This window comes from Desmodus rotundus, chromosome 4 (genome assembly GCF_022682495.2).
Source record: "Desmodus rotundus isolate HL8 chromosome 4, HLdesRot8A.1, whole genome shotgun sequence".
Lineage (NCBI taxonomy): Eukaryota > Metazoa > Chordata > Mammalia > Chiroptera > Phyllostomidae > Desmodus > Desmodus rotundus.
In genome coordinates, this window is record NC_071390.1 from 10352585 (window position 1) to 10375678 (window position 23094).

The 23094-nt window shown below is 40.1% G+C and overlaps 1 protein-coding gene across 1 annotated transcript; it reads right to left on the reverse strand.

Moving 5' to 3' along the window:
* On the reverse strand, window positions 1–22698 carry PNLIP (pancreatic lipase). The gene is given in 13 exon segments (XM_071221345.1): window positions 1–64; window positions 4441–4605; window positions 5180–5288; window positions 6332–6461; window positions 8543–8661; window positions 9213–9332; window positions 9449–9568; window positions 10766–10877; window positions 11791–11925; window positions 13860–13982; window positions 14556–14710; window positions 16037–16070; window positions 22642–22698. Coding segments are annotated over 13 exon segments (1443 nt in total).
* Between the last annotated feature and the right edge of the window lie 396 nt (window positions 22699–23094).

A 23094-nucleotide genomic window follows, 5' to 3' on the forward strand; every position in this document is an offset into this window, starting at 1 on the left:
CTAACATGGAGTGAGGGTGAGCAGCACATCCTCCCTCACAGTTGACTGACTACAGAAGTTGTACCTGTGGAGAGAGGACAATGCAAAGTCAGCTCCTGGGGCCCCCAGTCGGTGTGCTGAGCACAAGGCCAGGCTCTGCTGTCCCCTCCATCTGAGCGGGGAGCACAGCCTGTGCCTGAGACCAGACAGTGGCAGAGGGACGACCTCGCTTCCATGGAATGGACTGTGCTCGCCGATGTTTCATGGCCGTGCAATAGCAGAGAGAGAAGGTGTCATTGGACACCTCCACGGACAGGGAAGGCTCCTTTGTCACATTCTAAAAGCACCCACTACACACTCGGCATGTTGTCAACCAACACAACTGAGGAAGAGGAAGGTCAGCAGCAGGACAAGAAATCAGCCAGAGTAAAAATTCCAAGGCCTTGGGGTTCCAGTGGCTAGGCAGTCTTATTTTAACTCAGAAACTGAACTGAAAGGACTAATGATACTCTTTAAGAGGCTGATTTTCTTTAATGTATAAGCCTATGTAAATTTCCTAGCACATAAAAATCCTCAGAAACTGCTCTTTTCTCTTCATCTTCATGTTCTTCCCTATGGTCTGATGGTGGCAACTTACAAATGGCAAATTAATGGTTATAAACTAATACTGAAAAGGGACACAAGAAATGAAGGGCATGCAATAACTGTACATGAATAAAGATGAACTGAGTTTGTTTTGTGGTAGTTAAGAATTTGCTGTAATCAAGTTTGTGCATATGAATTCTGGCACTGATCTTTCACTGAATTATCTGTAAAATGGAGATGATAAGAGTACCTACCTCCCATCACCACAACCAAGAGAGTAAACCTATCTATCACCCCCAAATTTTCCTCTTGCTGTTATGTAATATTTCCTTCCCCTCCTTTTCCATCTTCCCGCTCCCCCAGGCAACTATTGATCTGCTGTCACTGTGGACTCATTTGAATCGTATAGAATTTATATGAATTGCAGTCAAAGGCGCACGCGCTCTTTTGTCCAACTTCTTTTATTCAGTATAATTACTTTGAGATTCGCCCATTTGGTTACGTGTATCACTAGTTCATTCCTTCTTACTGCTGGGTAGAATTTTAATTTGGTAACCTATTCTCCTGTTGGTGGGGGTTGGGTTATTTTCAGTTTTAGACTATTGCAATAAAAGCTGTTATAAATATTCATGTATAAATTTTTGTAAAAACACATGCTTTCTTTTCTCTTGGGTAAATATTTAAGAGGAGAGTGGCTGAATCATAGGTAGGTGTATATTTGGATTTTTAAAAAAACTATGAAACTGTTTTCCAAAATGATTGCATCATTTTATATTTCCATCAAAAGTGTATGAGAATTTAAGATTCTTGACATGCTCACCAACACGCGGTATTGTCAATTTTTTAAATTTTAGCCATTTAAATAAGTTTATGGTGGTGTTGCATTGCAGTTTTAATTTGAATTTCCTTAATAACTAATGTTATATCTTTTTCTGTCCTTTCACTTTTAATATATTTGTGGTTTTATATTTAAAGTACATTTCACATAAGCAGCATAGAATTACTGATTTTTTTAAATCTAATTTTAATCTCTGTCTTTTAATTATTGTAGTTAGACCATTTTCATTTAATATGATTATTAATATGGTTAAGTTTAAGTCTATTATCTTGTTATTTGTCACCTATGTCCTTTGTCCTTTTTCCCTCTTTTTATGCCTTATTTTTAAAATAATTCATTTTATCTCCTTTGTGGGCTCATTAGCTAGAGGGTTTTTTTTTATTATTTTAGTGGATACTTTAGAATTTATACCACATATTTTTAATTTATCACATTTTTACCTTCAAGTGATATGTCAATTCACATTTGGTATAAAATCATCACAATGGGATATTTCCATTTCTCTCTCCTACCCTTTATGGTATTGTTATCATAAAATTTACACATACATGTATTATATCTCCTTCAAATACTGCCAGCATCTTAAATTAGTCAATCATTTTGAAAGACTTAAGTCATAATATTTAATGACCTCCTGTGTTTTTCAATGTAGTTTTTTTTAGGCTCTTAGTTCTTTTTGCAGATTATTTTCAACTGGTATAATTTCCCTCCCCCCGAAGATCTTCCTTTAACATTTCTCGTTATGTAGACCTGCTAGTGATAAATTCTTTCAGTTTTGGAAGATATGAAAAGTCTTTATTTCATCTTCATCTTTGAAATATATATTTGTGGGTATAGAATTCTAGGTTAGCAGTGTTTTTTTCCTTTCAGTCCTTTAAGAATCCTGTTTCACTGTCTTCTCACTTGCGTTGTTTCTGGTGATAAATTCGCTGTAATCTTTGTCCTTATTTCTCTGTAGGTAACGTCCATTTTTTCCTCTGGCTGCTTTCAAGATTTTCTCTTTATAACTAGCTCTGAGCAATTCGATTTCGATGTGTGTTGGTTAGTTTTGTTTTTGTTTCTTGTTATATCACTTAGATCTGTTGGTTTATAGTTTTCACCAAGTTTGAAAACTTTGGAGTCATTATTTCTTCAAACACATTTTTCTGTTTCCTCTTTAGGGTCTTCAATGAGAACTATAATGCACTTCTTGAAGTTATTTCAGTGTTCACTGATGCTCTTCCCATTTAAAAAATCTTGTTCTCTCTGTGTCTATTTTGGATCGTTTCTATTATGCCTTAAAGTTCACTAATCTTTCTTCTGTAATGTCTAACCTTCTGTTAATTGCATCCAGCATACATGGTGGTGAAAAAGTAGGTTTACAGTTGTTTGTATAGAAAAATAATATAATAATTAATAAATAATAATACAAGAATAAACTGTTTTGCATACTCACAACTGTAAACCTAGTTTTGCCCCACCCTGTTCTTTTAATTTCAAATATTATAGTTCTAGAAATTCAGCTTGGGTCGTCTTTCACATATGCCATGCCTCTAATGACCTTCTGAACAAATGGAATACAACTGTTTAATAACCGTTTTAATGTTGGTGTCTGCTATTATAATATGTGTGTCAGTTCTGGTTTGGTTTTCACTGATTGATTATTATCTTCACCAGAGGTCGTATTGTCCTGATTTTTTGTATACCTGAGAAACTTATTTAATGTCATAATGAGTGGTTTTTAGCCTGTTTGGTGCTGGACACTTTTATATTCCTATAAATTTTCTTAAGCTCCATTTTGGGTTGCAGTTCAGTTATTCGGAAACAATTTGAAAACTTCCAGGCATTGTTCAATCCAGGCTAATTATTTCCTGCAACTGGGGGAAGACCTCCCTGAATATTCTATGCAATGTTCCTTGACTTGTGAACTTTTCCAGTCTCGTTAGTGGAAACAGGTTCTCTTCCCATCTCTAAAGATTACTGAGCACTGTCCCCTCTAGTCCTTTCAGACGGATGTTTCATGGGCCGTGGTTAGTTCCCTCACACATTAGTGCTCTGCTGAATATTCCAGGGAACTCCCCAGGTCTCTGAGATTCTCTCTGTAGCTCTCTACTCTCTGGTACTCAGTCCTCTGAAATCTAGTTGCCTTGGGTTTTCTGGATTCTTAGCTCTGTCTCTTTAACTCAGGGAGTCCACTGGACTCTGAAATTTCCCTCCTCATGTAACATCCTGAAAACACTCTCCGGGCAGTAAGCTGGAACAATTGCAAGGCTCTACCTTATTTGTTTCCTGTCTCTTAGAGATCACTTTCCTTTGTTGCCTAATGTTCAATGTCTAGAAACTGTTATTTTATATACTTTTTGTCTGAATTTCAGTTGTTTCAGTTGGGAATGTAAGTTCGATCACTGTTACTACCTCTGTCAGAAGCAAAAGCCCCGCCATTGGGCCTCTGTGGGGACTGAACTGCATGAAGACAAAAGAAGCACAGCAAAGCCTCAGAATTTGGCGTTATATTCAGAACGCCGGGCTCATGTTGGTTCTGTTACAGTCACCACCACAGCAGCACACTTTCTCTGGTGGTGCACCATGGTAAATATCTTTGGCTCACACACACTTCAGTCTAGGTTGGAACCTAGGGTTGACCTTTGTCTTCACTGAGAGGGCCAGTGATTCAGAACAGTCTATTTGTACTTCTTGATAAGTTGACTTCCTCATAATTTTAGTGGCAATTTGGTGAACCCAGGACATTTGGAGAAGGCACACACAAGCACAAGGCGCAGCTTCTAAGTGAAATCATTCTTCTCACCTTAGATCATGGAACCAGACTCCCATTCCATCACAGCTTGTATTAGATAATGTAACACTCATCTGCAAATCTGTCAAAAAGGTGTTCCTAGAGTTCTACACTTCTCCTAAAGAAATAAAAGGCATTAGGACGCACCTGTGGGTGGGAGGTAGGCGATCACTGTAGGAGATTTAATTTAAACTAAACTTCCAGTGGGGCTGGAGCTATAGATGTGATTCAGCATGCCAAACCTCTTTGGATTTTTATTACTTACAGTTCTCCATCGTTTCTTTCCACTGTGATTTGGGATGCTCCCACTTTGGGTAGGGTTGGGTTGATGATATTGTTATACCAAACAAATTTAACCATCTGCAAATCTCCAACATCCACATCTGAGTCAATTTCATTGGAATGAATACTGTCTGGTCAGAGAACGCCCCTTGGGAGTTAAAAAGTTAATAAAAACATACATGAACATATGTACATATACATATAAATATATATGTTTCTAAGACCAGCTTATGATGCATCTCTAAGTTGATGGTTACTAGTACATTTGTCATTGTAATGTATTAAATAAGTGTAGACATGTATGCTAACTCAGTGGTAGTTTGTCTGCCATTTGTAACTCATATTGCTTTAAAGTCAGCCTTGCCTTAATAAAACTTCAAACCTGTGTTAGTCATAATCTTCCCAATATTTAACAAATGATGACATCATGTATATCATCTTTTCCCAGTTTTTTTGAACAGAATAATTATTTATTGATTACACATTAGATGTCACTCATCAAAGTAAACATCAGGGATTTACTCAGGAAGTAGTAGAGAAAAAAATCAGAAGCAAAATTCTGAAATGTATTAAGGTGCAAGGGTGAAATAATCTCTTCTTTTTGATGATAGGTGGCATACCATACACTCAGATAGTAATGAATAAACTCTTATGTCCACAGTTTACATTGAATATGCAGGGTACCCAAACATTTAAGAAGCTTAGAGTCATATGTTACTCACTTGAAAACTTCATACTGCTTAGAGTTTCCTTGATCTCCAAACAAAGAAACTAGCACGTGTCCTCTAACCTTCCTTCCAGACAGAGTAATAGTCACCTTATACCTCCAACCTGCAGGAGGGGTGGGGCAGGGTTTGCAGAACGTCAGTTTGCAGAGAAGATACTGAAAGCGGGCTCCCTGGAACTCCACTACTGCTGAATTCTGAATAATTTATAGCCTGTCTTGGTAGTTCTAATAGTCACAGACCTTCCTTTTATCTCACTATTCAGAGGACAGGCATTGGGAAAGGGCAAGAGAAAAAGTAATCTATTCGCTTTCCATTTTTTAACCTAACAGTGTATTCCTAAATGTTAAAAGAACTTTATGTAAAAATGTAAGTAGAAAATAGGAGACTATGACATTTTGATCAATTCACTTCATTTTCATAGATCATCACATTTTGGAGTGCGCCCATCTTTGTCTACATTTATTTAAAAATGTGACAATTCAACTTCCCATTGCCTTCGGAAATGTATTAATCTGTGGTAACCAATTTATGGTACTAGTCAATAGTAAACTATCAGTTTTGTTTTTGTTTTTGAGCTCATGTGTGTTTTTGGGGGGAGGGGGGTAAAATTTAGCTTTAGGTTTTACACTGCAACTGACTCATTGACTCCCAAACAGTTTCCTTCCTCTGTTAGCTCCAGGAGAGACCGGCAGTCGGTCCCATGTTCCACCATCCACGCATCCTCTAATCCACGGCACCCAAAGAGTCTGCGATCCTAAATGTCTCCTGAATCTGTCAATTCCTTTCCATTCCCACATCCTCTGCCATCTCTCTCCTGGATGACTTTTCTGTTTGTACAAAACTTCAGCATTTTGCTCACTGAAACTTTTGACTGAATATGAAGAAGGTGGAGTAGAAGAAGCCTGCTAAATTCAGCACTAGAATCAAATACAAAGAGATTTATTTTTGTTTTATTCATAGCCCAGTGCCTAAACCCTGTTCTACCATCCAAATTAGCTGAGCACAGCACCTGGGTATTTTTCCACATTGGGGTGGGGTGTTTAAAAATGTTTTGTAGAGAAAAGGAATTTCACACATTTTTACTGGGCATGCTAAAATATGTGAAATTAGCATTCAGAACTGAAGGCCAATCAAAGAGAGACTTACGGGCAAAGTTGCTGGCATCACCAGTGTTTAGGTAAAAGGTCTGGCCTACTTGCTTTGTTTTCCCAGGAAATCTGTCAGCGTAGTGGCCCATCTGCGGGCAGCCCTCGCTGGGGCAGGGGAAGCACTTGTTCTAGGGAAAATAAACAGGTGATGAATGAGGATGCGGTTTCTTGTAAGAGTGCATCATCTCTTTTTCACGTGTTGTTCCAACTCAAATATTCTGAAGCCAAGTCTGTCCTGATGGTAAAAGAGGGTTTAACAATGTCTCAGCAAAGGTTAAAAATGTATCTCATTATTTTACAACGACGAAGCAGCAATTTCACTGTTAAATAACACAATACTAACAAAAATGTTATAGAAATCACACAAAAGAGAGTTTATGTAAATACATATATATGAACATGTTTGAACCTTTCCTCTTTTGCCCCACTTGCCCCTACACATCTCTCTGCCTGCAGGTGGTTAGAATTTATTTCAGAAAGTGCAAGACACAGGCAGCAAGTGATCATCAGCTGTTGACTGAAAAATAGGACCCGGTAGGAGGACAACAGGCTCAAAAGTCAGGTTTTTCTCAATTTCTTTAGCTCCCACTGAGCATATCAAAGTCTAAAAACTTCAGATCTCAGAATTCTCTCAGGGTGGAGAGAACATGCCCCAGTTGGTTGCTGAGGCTTAGCCCTAATGTTGGGTCTAGAAAAGATGGCTATCATACAGGAACTATGGGCCAAGGAAGTACGGGAAGAAGAGAGGGAAAAGGAGGAACAGAGTGGGAAGGACAAGCACAGCATTTCCACTATGGAAGGGCAAAGCTGCTCCACTCCTGGATCAATGAACCAGATAGGGGCTGGGCCAAGAACCAGGTCTGCATCCAACAAAAGCTAAACAGAGACTGAGCCAGGCAGGAAGAATGTCCACAGCTCTCTGAGGGAATCGCCTGAGCCAGAATGTAGGTGCCACTGGAACTTATCAGCAGATGTTTGCCATGGCCCGTCAATAAGGCAGGCCCCCACGTCCCCCTCTGCCCGACCCATGCCGACCACCACCATGATCTCCTGGCCCAATGCCAGCCTGGAGAGAAAGGCTGAGGAATCTGCCAGACAGAATTTTTCTCATAAAAGTGTGTGAGCATCTCCTAAAAGGACTGTTTGTATTATTGAGTCAGATTAAGTTTTAACTGACAAACCTAAAGCTTCTCTGTTTGTTTGTTTTCCCCATTACTTAGAGAATAGGGAGGGCTACGGGAAGAAGATAAAAATAAACAAAGTACGACCAAAGAAAGCGGGGTGTTCTGGTTGTATACGTAAGCTGTACTGGGAATAAAATATACAACACACCTTCCCCAAACACACACATAATAACTCACAGCTGTTGGATGCTAATTATTATATTTTAGGTTCTGGGCTAAGCAATTCACATGTCCTCTCATTAAATCCACCTACCAAATCTATGAAGTCTACCATTATTATCTACACTTAGAAATGAAGAAATTGCCTTAGGGAAGTTAAATATTTTGCCCCAAATCACTCAGCATTTTAGTGGTGAAACTCAGATTCATATTCTCTGTCTTCATCACTAAGGTGTATGTCCTTGGTAATTATGACTTCACCTGGCATGTTACCTGAAATTTTATTCATTAAATGACATAGATTACACATTTTCATTGGGAAAAAATATGGTATAAGGAAAAGCAATTAAAAATAAACAGGGAACAGATATGTCATGTTCAAGATCATATTTAAAAATCTTTACCTAGCTATCTAGAAAATACCAAACAAGGTGAAAATTCCAAAAAAAAAATCTTGGCAAGTCAGAAATCGCAAAGAAATAACCACATGCCTGTTATTGTATAGTTTTATAAGGTCAGCATTGAAGACAAGGGTTCCATGTTCATCAGCATCCTGTAAACACAGTTCAGATTTCCATAGACTATTTTTTAACTTAGAATGATTTCCAAAACACGATGGAACTTTTACCTGATATATGCAGAAGCAAGAGAACAAGACAGATGTGAGACATTTTAGTAGACGAGTCCATTTCTTGAAATTCTCCAGTATCTTATCACTATTAAAATATATCTGAACAACTAGAAGTATGCAGATGTGGGAGCCATATAGCAACACCCACTGATGGCCTGGGATGGGCAGTGACCCACGCGAGCCATGAGAAACGATGGTCACAACATGCTTTTGGTGCCAGGTGGAGTCTCCTTACCTCAGTGAAAGCTTTGTACGAGGCACAGGGGAATCCAGCAAAGCCGTCGGGGTTGAGGATGCTATCAGAGTAATACTTGTAGCTTCTCAGGTGGTTACAGGCAACAAAGTCACGAAAGTCTTTGAAAACAGGCATGATTCCACGTCAGTGACAGATTTTGACTTTTCCAGGTTAATGTCACGACCAGGTTAAAGTTAAGTTGTTGAATAGATTTCTCTAATTAGTGTGAACTCACAAGGGTCACAGGACAAAATCATTTATGAACTGTATTTATGATTCCTGATGAAATTAGAAGTACTGTTTAAGATGATAATAGTTATGCCATAACTAATGGAAAAGAGCATTTTTTGAAATATAAAAATAGCTCTTTTTTTTTAAATGGAAAAATAACTCCAGAAGGAAAAGTTTGGTTCATACAGATACAACTATCAATTAGTAACACATTCCCTGAATTTGATCCTTGGAAAGTTGACAGCAAATGCATTTTCTTTCTTATAGTCTCCTCATGCCCACTTCCCCCAATGAAAAGCCCGTATTTTGGGGACACAATTAAAAAGAATGTTGTTATAGAAAATGTGAGACCTGTATGACACCAAAACATTCAGAAAGTTTAGCAAAACAGAACACAAACTTCCCCCCCAAGAAAAATCTCTGCGCACGATGGTTTTACCTTCCCAGATGCCCTCTATGTCCACGATCTGAGAGAGAATGTTCTTCTGGCACCCGGGCATGTGTACTCCTCCATTTGGAAAGAAGTCCAGGTGTCCTGAAACCTGGCTCATTCCAAACCCTGAAGAATTTTAGAATATGGGAAAGATGATGTTAATATGTAGACTAAAACCCTTCTAAAACACTCGAACGTATAGACTCATGAAACATTCTAGGAGGACAAATTGAGAAACTCACCCATGTTGGGGATTATGGGGGCAGCGTCTGTGTGAATCACATCCACAAACTGGGCATCGCTGGGGTCCAATCGGACTAATTCGGGTGTCCCCTCAAAGCAAGGTTCAGCTGGGTCCAACCCTACAGTGACAAGCCGCATCATGTCAACATCTATCAGCGTACCTACACATTCACCTGCCTTCATGGCAGCCATCGTGAGTTAGGCACAAAAGGGTTGAGCTAGTTCTTCCTGCCCTTACTATGTTCTGAAGGGAAATCTGTGTCTAATTTACTATTCGCATTAAAGGGAATTGTCCTCCAGCCCTGGAATTCTGCTTGACTTCCATGCAGAATACTTTCGTCACTGGGACAATCCCGATCACCAGCAGCAGTTACAGGGAAAGAGCCAGACTCTGGGAGACACGGCACTCCTAAAAGCTGTTCAGGCTAAAAGAGTCCCCACTCTACTCCAACTTCCCACAAGGGCAAGGACCTTGGCTTGCGCGGCTTCGCATAGCGCCTGGCTGACTAGGCTCTCATAAACATATTTGGACTATGGGAAAGAATGCTCTCTCCAGCAAATTAATGATAGACGTTCCAGATGCCTCCACCCATCCAAATGTAACCAACTTATCCAAAGTATTAAAAAGAAAACCAGAGCTGGAGGATAGAAGAGGAAAGTGGTCATTTTCTGAGTTACCTCTCAGATGGAGGGTAGCAAAGTCTTTCTTATAAATTCACAGGGGTGTTTTCGGACCCAAGTATCCAACATTGGCCAAATGTAAGTAGTCTGAAATTTGTAAAATAATGTATTTTTTCTAATTCATCATGTAGAACTGGCAGCCCAAGGCCAGCTGACTGCCTGCTTGTCCCCCACTCAACTTTTTTGGGTCGTGGTTGATGAAAATAGGGGCTAATTCTCAATTGCTATTGAAGCAGACCAAAATTAATCATACACTTTTGAGATTTTGGGTTTAATTCTATTTATTATTTACTCTATTATTTGTGCTGTTTATCCTGTTCATGAAACGTGTCCTTTGTGAATGCTTGAAAAAGGGAACATAGATGTGACTAAGACCTCTAGATGTTTTCAATTCACATTTTAGTCACATGCAATATTCATACGCTCGGCAGAGCTCAAAGGGCCCAAGATTGGTATCAATAAGACATTCACATGGCCTCAGCACACACCGATTTCTCATCACGTGGCCCAATTCTGAAAATGTGAAAACCTCGGTCTCCAAGGGTAAAAATCAGGCTGCAACAAATTCCCGTCCTTTCAGACACCGGATGGGCTACACGTAGTCTAATTTTGCAGCTTTTACTGTTTTGACCAACCTGTGATCCGTCCGATGGTCCCGTTGATCCTCCTTCCCGCCTCCCCAGCAGCATGAGAACCCAGGCTGTGGCCAATGAGGTGGACGCTGGAGGGCGAGTAACCAAAGGCCGACTGTTGGGAAGAAAGACTTCTTCATGATGTTTTCACATACGGGAAAGATGGATATGGAAGGGGACCTCTGAACACTTGAGTTTTAGGAAGACACACTCCTCCCCTCAAAGCAATTTTCCTAATTTTTTCAGCTATAATAGAAAATGATGATGGTTTTAACATTTAAACTGGCAGAAATAGGGCTTTATTTTGTTATTTTATGATGTAAAGAGACCCTTTGATGGATATGAGGAATTGTTACCTAGAGGTAGTAAAGCAAGTATTTGGATCAGAAAATAATATTGAAAGCAATTATTTAGGTACTTTGAAGTTTAATATTTTGTTTGTTTTTAGTTAATAGATTAGGTTAACTTGTTATCATTGTGCTTCTCTTAAAAAATAAAAAACAGCCCTGACTGGTGTGGCCCAGTTGGTTGGGAATCATCCCACAAAGCAAAAGGTTCCTGGTTCGATTCCCAGTCAGGGCCCATGCCTGGGTTGCAGGCTGGTCCCAGGTTGGGGCGTGTACAGGAAGCAACCGATTGATGTTTCTCTCCTTCTTTTTCTCCCTCCCTTTCCCCCTCTCTAAAAATAAATATATAACATCTTTAAAAAGTTAAAAAATCAAAACCAAAAAACTCGTTTAATCTTGAGGTTGACATTACCATGTCAACTTGGTTTAATAACTGGTAAAATGAATACTGGGCGAATTCAGTAGAAATAACCTACCCGGTTGCTTGAATAATACCGTATTTAAGAAAAACTAGTCTATTGAACTTCAGGGGCATATTGTTGAAGCCCAACTCTAGATTTAAAAAAATTTTTTTTTCCAACAAAGGGGAAAGTCAAATCACAATATTTTTGTTGTTGTTATTGTTGTTTTGGAAGAAAATCCAGAGAGCAGCCTGCATGGGATTTTGCATATAAAAGTTACCTGAAGGACTTCGACAAAATAAGCCACTTCTGCCCCCACAATCCGGGTGTTCTGTGAGGCCTGAGTGTACGTCGTGTGGGAGCCACTTTCCCAATCCACGCAAATGCAGTTCACGCTCTCCACCTGGAACATGTGCTGGCAGAAGAGACACAATAAATAGGTAAATGATTCAGAATTCATTCTTATTAATTCCCAATTGCTATGTTAGAAGACTAGCATTTACAATGTCATGCTTGCTTTTGACCCCAAAGCAATAAATAAGATTTCTAGTCTGTTATGGATACGGATTCCCTTTTAAAGTTTAAAGCGACTCCAAGCTGGATGTTTGGCCATAATGGGAACTGGATTCTTGGGATTTCTATGCAACAGTTACATAGACACCTGTTTCATGGAAAAATATATAAAATATGGTTCAGTGGGCTGTCTCATTAGAGCTTCATAATGTCATAACATCGTCTCTTACTAGAATACACCTCAGGACATTGCCTGTCTTGTTCACTGTTGTATCTTCAGTGGTGTGAACAGTTCCTGGCACATAGTAGGTGCTAAATAAATATTTATTGAATGAATAAATAAATATAAAAATGAAAGATTATTTTAGGAACTCCTAAAATAAATATATTGAAGGTAAATGAGTAACCTTTTCCATAATGGGAAAACTTATCAAAGTTTTTAGACAAACACGTTGTATTGTATATTACTGAAGAGTTATTTAACATAAAAGCATCATCTACCTAGATAGCTACTGGGATCTTGGTTTGATAGGGATCCATGATAGTTTCCTGAATATTAGACATGACAGGAATTTTGTCTGAGTGTGTGTTTATGCATATTCTCACCATTTTTCCGAGAAGAATTTGAGAAGAATGAAGCAGTCTTAGAAATCATCTCTAACTCTTTCATTTCACTGATAGAAAAATTCAAAGAGGGGAAATAATTTGCTAATATCATGGGTAGAGTCGGACTAGAATCTAGGACCTTTAACCTTGGAGTTTCATCCACTTTTCGACACTGGAGTGCAACAATGTCGCCAAAGCCAAATCAAAGGCAAAAAAAACACACCTGCTTCTGAGGTCTCAGAAATAAATTGTACACACATATCTCAAGGTGTGTACAATCCTCAGTACATTCCTACTGAGATGAGCATCACTTATTTGTTCTTTACCGTTGTATAGTAATTTATTACCTGCCCCAATAATCATCAACTTTAAATTATTTTAGAAGATAAACTATAGTTTTACTGATTATTTCTGAACTTGGGAAGTGAATGAGCCGCTCATGTTGGCCGTCGGCAGGATCAGCAGAAACTCTCTGGAGTTGCCTCCGGTCAGCCTTTGGCTTGAGTCATAGGTCTAAAATTAAATGGTTGTAATGACCTCTGTGTCTTTTCTCTTGAGACCTCTGAAGAAAGGACAGGCCACAGAAGTTCGATGAATAAATGCATCAATGATAATGTTCCTTGAGCAGTTAGTTACCTAGCAGTTACTAGGAAATTTCGTTCTGTTTGATTTTTCTTTTTCAAATTCTTCATTATCACAGGCCACATAGCCAAAGTCAAATTAAAGAAAATAGCATCACTACTACTGTGGAGACAACAGAAGCCGGAAATGAAAACCTGCACAGATTTCCTAGCTATCGTTACCTTAGGAGACTGCAGAGAGGCAAGTGAAAATCAAATGAAAATCATTCTTTTGGGCAAAACGAGTTATATTAACTCTTCATATAGACATGAAAGCCTACTAAAAAATTAGAAGCTCTTGAAAATGCAACTCACATTTATCAGTACAGCAACCTGTGTTGCTAAATTCTGAAATATCTCTGTATTCTTTATTGAATAACTATTACCCAAAGCCACCAAATGCCTGCCAGCTTTGCTGTCCGGAGAGTGCCAGGCCCTCTCCACCCCTCCACCTCCTGGACCAACCCTGGGAGCCCCACCCAGCAGGATTGGAGGCTCCTCCATTGTCGCCGTGGCCAGCATTTGTCCGGATTGGTTGGGGCCTGTGCCTTTCCTGTGGTTCATGATCACTCCAGAAACAATCTTCCCTTAAGAGAGGACCGAGTCTCACCTTGCACATATTGGCCAGCCAGCTTTCTTCGCCCTTGTCTATGAATCCATGAATAATGAAGCGGGTTTTTCTATCTGTTTTAAAATTGGAGACCTCAATAGTTGATGGATCTGCAACAAGTTCCTATTTGGGGGAGAAAAGTGCTTGACGTCAGGTTTCTGGTAGACTCCAGTTGTACATGGAGAGAAGTGGTAGGAGGAGACAGCCCGGGCTTGGGAGCCTTGTGAGGAAGGGTTCTTCTATTGCAAGCAAGCTATCTGCAACCATCCTCAAGTCGCCACTTTCCAGACGCCGCTACATTTTTGCAGTTTTTCAACTTAGGATAATATGTCTGCTGTGATATTGGTGGGGGGGGTCTCATCTCCACCCAATGGGAGGGTTTATGTATGTGTGTATTTTATATATATAAAACATATCGAAATATTATATAAAATATTGAGAGATTGTATATATGTATACATCCATCCATATCTAAATGATTTATTAAATGGTACCATAGAGGTGAGATAAGAATAACATCAAGACAAGGAACCCCTTACAAACAAAATTACATAAAATAATATTTAAGCTCACAGTCCTAAAAGTCGACAAAGATGTAAATTTCACTGACCCATTGTCTTTAGAAGACTAAAAATTCAGTATCCTTGTCACATAAAACAGATGGAACTCAGTTCTGAAAACAATGAGCACTCTTACTTGAAAGGTGTTTGGGTTCTCATTGGTGTACAGGAGGAAGCGGATGATGACCTCTTTGGGGCTCCAGGGCAAAATTTTGAGGGGTCTCGCCACAATTCCTGCCCATGGGGCATCATCGCTGAAGCAGCCAAGTCTTTGGAAGCAGAGTTCCTTTCCTGCAATCACCCCGAAGGTTTCAGGGATATTAGTTTAACCAGGAGGCTCTTTTCTCATGGCATCTCTGGAAAAATGTGAGTTAAATTATATTTTGTGGCATATTTTCTTCCTCCTCACCCCCAAGCTTCTTCCTTTCTACACATTCACAGAACAGCATCAATAGACAACGTCCAAACTAAAGACAGGCCGCAGCTGCTCGTTGCTACCACGCAGGACCGCCTCTCTCCCCTCATCTCTCTGTGCAGTCCTGCGTGGGCTCCCACTGAGCCTCTCAACTCACATATCTTTCTGGAGCCATTGGTGCTCAAGAAAGAAGAAGCCTTGTGTCCCCAGGCCTTCGTAAGGGACGTGAGGCCCTCAACTCCTGGAGCCATCTTCTGGCTTTGGGCTTTGGGTGGAGAGCTCATTCCACGGAAAGGTCAAAGCTTTATATCTCCAAATGACTTCATGTTTATGGCTCTGTCTGACCTTTGTTAAAGGGGCATCCTGGTTTCCCATGATGAGGAAGCTGCTCACAAATAATCAAACAGATAATCCATGGTCTGACTCAACTCGAGCCTTACATGATACCCATTAAGGAACAACACAAACGAAGGGATGCTGAAGAGGACAAAGTCTAGATTAATAGTAGGAGAAGGAGCAGTGGCTGTTGTGGGGGCTGCATTCTCAAAACCTTATGATGTACCGGGGGCTGGGCAGGGGATCGACATGAGTTAGGTTACCCAAGTCTCACAATGACCCTATGAGAGGGGTGGTCGTGCATGCCCATTTCACAGATGACAGTAGTGAAGTACAGAGAGGTTAAGCGTTTTGCTCAGGGGAGTCTATTTGTGACTGGTGGAACCAGGGTTCAAACCCCACATGGGGCCAAGCTAAGGTTGCTAAATTTAGCAAATAAAAATACAACTTAGAGTAGTAGATAAACAATGAATATTTTTTTTAGAGAAAACAATCACGTTGTTTATCTGACATTCAAATTTAACAGGGCATCTTAGCTTTTACCTGGCCACCTCACTCCGAGCGCTTGTGTTCTTGCTCACACACTTTTCTTGCTCTGCTCCAGGTCCTCCCTGCACCTTGAATTCAGCCATCGCAGCCCTTCTTGAAAGGACTGAGCGCCACGTAAATAGGTTTACTTACCGACGGCTGTTCCCAGCAGCAATGCAAGTGCCCAGATTGGAAGCATCTAAACGAAGTTAAAAATACGAGTGAAGCTGGCTATGTTATTTTTTAAAAGATGGGCATAATTCAAGTTTGGCTAGACTGCTGGGGGGAAATGGGTAAATACTAATAAATTAGGCTTGGAAAACACGCTCCAGACTCACCGCGGCAGTTCCGGCAGGTCCCGCTCACCACCAGCTGGAACCCGAAGGTCCGTTTTATAGGCAAACCTTATCTTTTTGAGCAGTTCCACGGGAAAGTGACATGAATAGAAAGGAGGTGCCAGTGATATATTTATAATTTTAATCATAAATAAACCAAAAATGATAGAGTAGGTAAAGTTTTCCACAGGACTTGTGGGCAGACAAGAAAAGGGTAGATACAAATAAGTCTTTTCCAGTCTGCTTACACAAGGCTCAGAACCACCATAATTTCGCGGCAGCAAAGGTTCTAGTCTGCCTCCTTGTAAATTTACAATTCTCTGTGCAGGCCTGTGGGTATGTGTCAACTAAATTATCTTCACAGATTTGATGGCAACGTTCTTTTTAAAAAAATTGATTGATTGATTTTAGAGAGGGAGGAGGGAGGGGGAGAGAGAGAAAACACTGATTTGTTATTCCATTTATTTATGCACTCATTGGTTGAGTGTGTATGTGCCCTGACCAGGGATCAAACCCACAACCTTGGTGTATGTGTCCATGTTCTAACCAGGACATGTTCTAACCTTGGTGTTCTGTCCATGTCCAACTGAGCTACCCAGCCAGGGTGACGGCAACATTCTTGAAAACAAATACTACAAGCTTACCAGCTTAGGCAGTTTTTGTAATCTTGCCTTACCCTTAAAAACAGTGAAATAGAGGCAATTCTTCAAGAGAGTTCATTCCTTTCAGGAAAGCACTTGGTATTTTATTTTAATCGTCCATAGAACTAGTTTATTTCTCAGTAATGACATGGAAAAAAAGCACAAATGAACTGACAAAAGGAATTGAAGTTACTTCTAAGAACATAACGATAAAACCAGTGATCCCTGCCATCAAATGAAATTATGAATAGGAGAAAAGAATAAAATTCGACTTGAAAAAAATGGTTTGGGAAACATAATCTAAAAGAGAAGTATTTGATAGAAAAGAACTGGAATATTTTCCGTTGGTGATAGATTGCTTAAAATAAATTTTCAAAAGCTGGTAATGGCAGAGCATAATTTTAAGAGGTTATTGCCATTTAGCCTGACAGCTTCGCACATGCAGACTAGGTCACTTGAAGTTGCTACATTTGTAGGTCAAATAATTCAGTTCCCTGACAAAGTCTACAGTAAAAAAAAAAAAAAGCAATAAAATTATTTGTATATGAGGAAGGTTCAAGAAAGTTGGGCTGGGGAAATGCTGAAAATCAGGACAGAGGACACAAGAAAGAATTCAATGGATGGTACATATAAGACCTTTAACATGTCCCTGTTGAATGAATGAACAAAACAGCAAAGGAATGAAAATAAAAAGCAATTTCTACTGCATAATTGCTCCAGTGAAAGCTGTCTATACAACCTCACAGTAAAGGACTGTGATTTTCTGAAGCTCTTTTTACTCAAAACAAGCAGCAAACAAACAACCCCCCCCCAAAAAAAGTGAGGCAATGTTCACTTTGGGGTTTACTATGAAGTAAAATATGTTTTGTGTGAATTACAAAATAATTCACACAAAATTTCTGAGTTGGCATTTTAGAAAGCTTAATATTTAACCTATAATTCAGGTAACCTTTGTTCAATAGAAGCTGTAGGATTATTAGGACCAAAAGTCACCAAATTCTGAGACAGAGACTAGAGTCCATGGGGAATTGTTTTATAAACCAAAATAGGTTCAAATTTTAGAAGGTTTTGGGAAGATTCAATTTCCCAAACTGTTATAAAAGCAAAGAAGGGAATCATTTATGATCAGCAACCTATCAGGTGAGCTCTGGGTGAATGACATTTGGAATTCCATCTTGCTGAACCCTTTAACGGGGTTGTACAATGTTATCAACCCTGTTGTCTCCTTCAGACCACTAACGAGCCATCTAGGACCGTTTATAGAGTATGTGGCAGAGGTTGGTGGCCTCTTCTTACATGGAACAGAACTAGACGCTGTTGCCCAATCTCCCTTGAGGGGCGATGGACCACCTGATCAACTTCCAGCCAATGAGCTGTGAGTGCGTAGGTGTTGCACCAGTCCTAGTTCTGTCACAAAAATTCACACATGGTCCTCACATGCCTTGCCTTCCATTGCTTGATTCAGGCAAGCATGGTGACCTTGAAGGCCCTATGTGGAGGCCAGCAGAGCTACAAGATGGAAGGAGCCTTGTTTCCCTGCTTAGAGAAAAGCCAGCCATCAATCATGAAGACCCATTTTGAATTTTTCATGAGCAAGAAATAAATTCCCATTGTTTTAAGCCACTGCTATTTCAGGATTAGAGCAATTAGCATTACCTTAACCGATAGAGATGATTGCATTGTACGGCGATTCGTCCTGCTTGCAAGAGCAGCTCAGAACCAGACATTGAATCCTGGGCATGAATTTTACCATGAGATCTGGATATAAGACTTATAGATAATGTTGATGCTTTGACAGATTTTTTCTAATTCTTGGCCTCAAAAACTCCCTTTACTGACACTTCCAGAATTATAAAAATTAGCTGCTCAATTCTTCATTCCATTTTTGTAGAATTTTTATTTTAACAGGCATTTTCCAGTTCAGTCCCGAGGGTGACCACTGTTTCACAAGCAATCTGAGGCCACACGATACCTTGGGGTTAGTGGAAATTCACCCGATATTGCCTGGGCCCCCTGTAATTTATGTGTGATTGGAGCAGTTAGTTCAACCTGCTGGGTACATGAGAAACTCCCAGATACCACAGGGACGTAGATGCCGCTCCCACCAAAACTCCGCTCCCCACCAGGCTTTGTTTCTCCTCACGTCTCGGGACTGCAGGCTGGAAGGTGGGCCCTGTGGAAGGCGACAGAGCCAAGGCGGTCCTTGCCCAGGTAGCTCATGGCTTTGAAAGTGGGTTGACTCTGAAACCTGGGACATTTAAAAATAAAAATCCCAAACTCGGAAGTTACTAATGCAATAGCTACGTTTGCAGAGGAGGTAAATATTGATGTAAGATGAGGCTCTGATTCTGGCAACCTTGTGATACCAAACTCCAGACAAGGGAAAGAAAGGTTCTGGGACACCTGTGAGGCCAGATAACCAGCGTGTGAACCAAACGAGGTCTCATTTACTTAAGCTTCCGAGAGCCCCCCTTTTCCAGTGCAGTCTACCGGGCAGGGCCATCCGCAGGAGGGAGAACATCCTCGTCCAGGGAAGCCGCACTTCCCTGAGCGGAAGGAGACTGTGATGATCCGAGTAGCTGTGGCCGCACCCCTCCCAAAGTGACCATGCTCTCAAACACAAGGGGTTCCATTCACCCTGACTCAGGGCGTGAGACTGTAGTCAACCCTCCTCCGTGCTTCATGAAGATGGTTTGTTTGCTTCATGGAACAGAATAATAGACATACCTACATTTTGATAGGATTCATCATTTAGTTTTATATACTTTTGAACTTTTTGCATTTAATCTTCCACAGAACCTGAGAAAGTTTTAGTGACTTTTCTTAGGAAGACAGCAAGACTCAGAGAGTTTAAGCATCCTGCCCAAGGACACAGGGTTGGTAAGCAGCAGAGCTAAATCTGGAGGGCCAGATTCTTTCCACCAGCCCCGGAAGACTGTGAATCCACAGAAGGCCATGTTCTCCTGCGCTGTGTTAGTTTAGAGCTGATCTAAAAACACAGGCAAGAGTGGGAATAGCAGGAGATCTCAATACGTGTGCGTATGCACACATGTACAAGACCAGGTATCTGTTCTTCAAGTCAAAGTCACGCATATTTTAGGGTAACCTATTTTATTTGTATTTAGCTTCCTTACTACGAATGCAGCAAAGGGCAATTTTATCACATTGAATATAATAATTATTTCTTTCCTAGGCCACCACAGTATTTTCCTGATTGCTTTTCTCGCCTGTAGACTGTCCCCTTTCTGGTCTGTCCTCTGCACACTACTGGACAGTCAGGTTTAAACTGTAGACTGGCCATGCCCTTCTTAAAACACCAGCCTCCTTCTCCTGCTTTTCAGAGCTGGTCTGCGCAGTATATACACATAAAAATAGTGGTAATATGTACAGTGGAAATACATGTATGTTAATAGTGGTTACACACACACACACACACACACTAAGCCACATAAAGAAAAAGTACAAAAGAAATAGGTGAAATATATTTCAATAATGTATGTACCCTAAAATATCACCATTTCAACATGTGGCACAGCCACATTGTAGGTAACCAACAGGCACTGTGGCTGGCGCCGATTGTGTCGGATAGTAAAACTCTAGGTCAGATTTACTTTCTTAACAACACAAATAAGATTTTAAGGATTTGGTTAGCTCCTCTGAGTTTTCTAACCTGGTTGTATAACCATTTGACCCATTTCCCAGCTACTCTAAACTCTTTTCAAGATATAAATGATCAAAGGGTTTGAATGGGATCCAGTGATCGGGCACTTAGAGAACAGAGGGACCGGGTTTTCCAGATGTCACTGAGAAGGAAGAGAGAGCAAATAGGTAGAGACGTAAAATTCAACAGACAGAGACCACAGCTTGGATACTGGGAGCTGTGATGAAAGGGGGGAAGAGAGAGTAAGCAAAAGAAAGAGAAAATGGAAGGAAGGAAGGAAGGAACAAACGAATGAATGAAGGAAAAAAAAATTAAGCGTATACTTTGTACCATTTTTTTGCTCCATACTTATGTTTTGGGGATCAATTTGAAATGACTTAAGGACCCTCAGAGTGGCAGACAAAGCCAGAAGCTGTCTTACTACGTGCATTTCTATAACCAACTTTGCAAGTCAAGTAGCAAAGTTCATTAAAAAATTATAAGCTGAGGGATGTCTACTTTTAGCCATGGTGGAGCAACTCTCTTTTTGCCACAAATAACAGAAAAACTAGAGAATATATGTGAAGCGATCATTGTTAAAGATTGTACAATGACTAGTGGGAGACTGTAATAAGTGGAAAAAAGAAAACCCATGAGGTGAGATCTCCCATCACCCTACCTCGATGGCTGCAGGCATTTCCCAGACCCCAGCACCGGGGGTCATATTTCAGGCAGAACAAAGCAGACTTGCTGAGCTGGGAAGAGAGAGATCAGAGTTCAGGGAGGCTGAAGTAGTTAGAATTTGAAAAGTAGACCACTGGAGAGGAGGAAGCTACAAAGATGAAGAGCTGTAGAAATTGGCACAGTGGTCCCCTCGAGTCTTTGGAAGAACACTAAGTTGTGCGTGCACAGAGTAAGAGTCCACGAAGCTGGTCAAGTAACAGCTATCAGGGAAAGCCCAGCTATTGGGGAATTTACAATCCGAACAACTCTTGGAGTTCACACACAATTGGGAGACATTCAGCCCAACAGAGGAAGATATTTCATTAAGTGACCAAGGCATTTAGTAGATACTCCCCAAAGGGCCATGCCTTGGGGGAAGGCTAACATAGCTCAAGAATAAAGGCTGATTCCAACCTAGCTTAACAAAACATAAGAACAAACCTCCAAAAGATCAAACTGATCTACAAGTAAATTAACTGCCTGCCTTATCCAACTAAAAAAAATTAAATTCATATAATTCTCTTTAGTAGAAGACAATAATGTGCTGAATAGTGTAAAGTTATAAGTTCCCAGCATCTAATCACAAATTATTAGGCTTATAAAGAAGCAGAAAAATATTACTCATTAATTAACACAAAGAAATCCTAAACTGTTAGAGATGATAAAATTATCACACAAGGCTCTAGTAGTGTTTAGTTGTCTTTAACTTCATTTGAAACAGTTTTGTTACATTGTATTGTGACAGCTGTTATATCAGCGTGCACTAAAAAATGATCAACATTGGTGAATTTTTCTGCAGCTATTTTATCGAAGATGGAAAAATATGTGCATCATTTTTGGCATGTTATGCTTTATTATTTGAAGAAAGGTAAAAACGCAACTGAAACACAAAAGCAGATTTGTGCAGTGTGTGGAGAAGGTACTGTGACTGATCGAACGTGTCAAAAGTGATTTGCAAAGCTTCTTGGTACTACTGATATTTTGGCCAAATAATTCTTTGCTGTGGGGCTGTCTTATGCATTGGAAGATGTTTAGCAGCACCCCTGGCCACTAGAAACCAATAGCTGGAGATAGCTGATATCCTCAAAATATCCAAATCAATAAAGTTATTGGTGGAAAGGAAAAAAATGTCTTATTTTATGGAAAAAAAAACATACATGCTTTTTGGCCTCAGTATGTCTCTAGCACACTCTGAAAATTTCACAGTGTGCCATTGACACTATGTAACATTCAACAGTGTCATCTGATGAGGGAATTTGTCTGACTGCTCCTTATTTTTCTATCCCAAAGTAATATGTATCGGTATCACTGTGGCTGACGGCTGGTATCGAAGGCCCCTGTGCGATAGTAGTTGTGCTGATTCCAAGACTCATAAAATTCGTAAGTTAGATTTTTCACTGTAGTTTTCTCTCTTTAGGTTTATGAGCTTATCCTGAGCTGTGGTATTTGCGTTAACAGTTTCCGTCATTACCTTTTCACATCAGTGAGCCACTTTTAAGCCGCTGGTCCTTATTTGTGTGCACGTGAAAGTGAGGATGCAACTCGACAGAATCGGGAGGACACAAAATGCAAATTTAAAACAAATGTGAAACATGTTAACCTACACTTTTGATGCGCGTGCCTTTGAGTATGAACATGATACCGTAGAGGATATCTTTCATCGTTACACAGAATGTAATCATTTGAGAAAGTACACAGGCGCTCATGAACAAAATGCCTGGCATCTCTGGTGTTTGGATTCGTTGGCCTGACCCACTTCACCGGCCTCAGCACAAATGCATCAGCACAGTAGCCCATCTGGTTAATGAAAACAAGGGTTTTAACGAAGATACATACATCTCCAACATTTGTTTGTGGATTTGTTTATGTTGGCCACTCTGACTGGTGTGAGATGGTACCTCGTTGTGGTTTTAATTTGCATCTCTCTGATGGCTAGTGATGCTGAGCATCTTTTCATATGTCTCTGGGCCCTCTGTATGTCTTCCTTGGAAAAGTGTCTATTCAAGTTCTTTGCCCATTTTTTAATTGGGTTGTTTGTCTTCCTGGAGTAGAGTCGT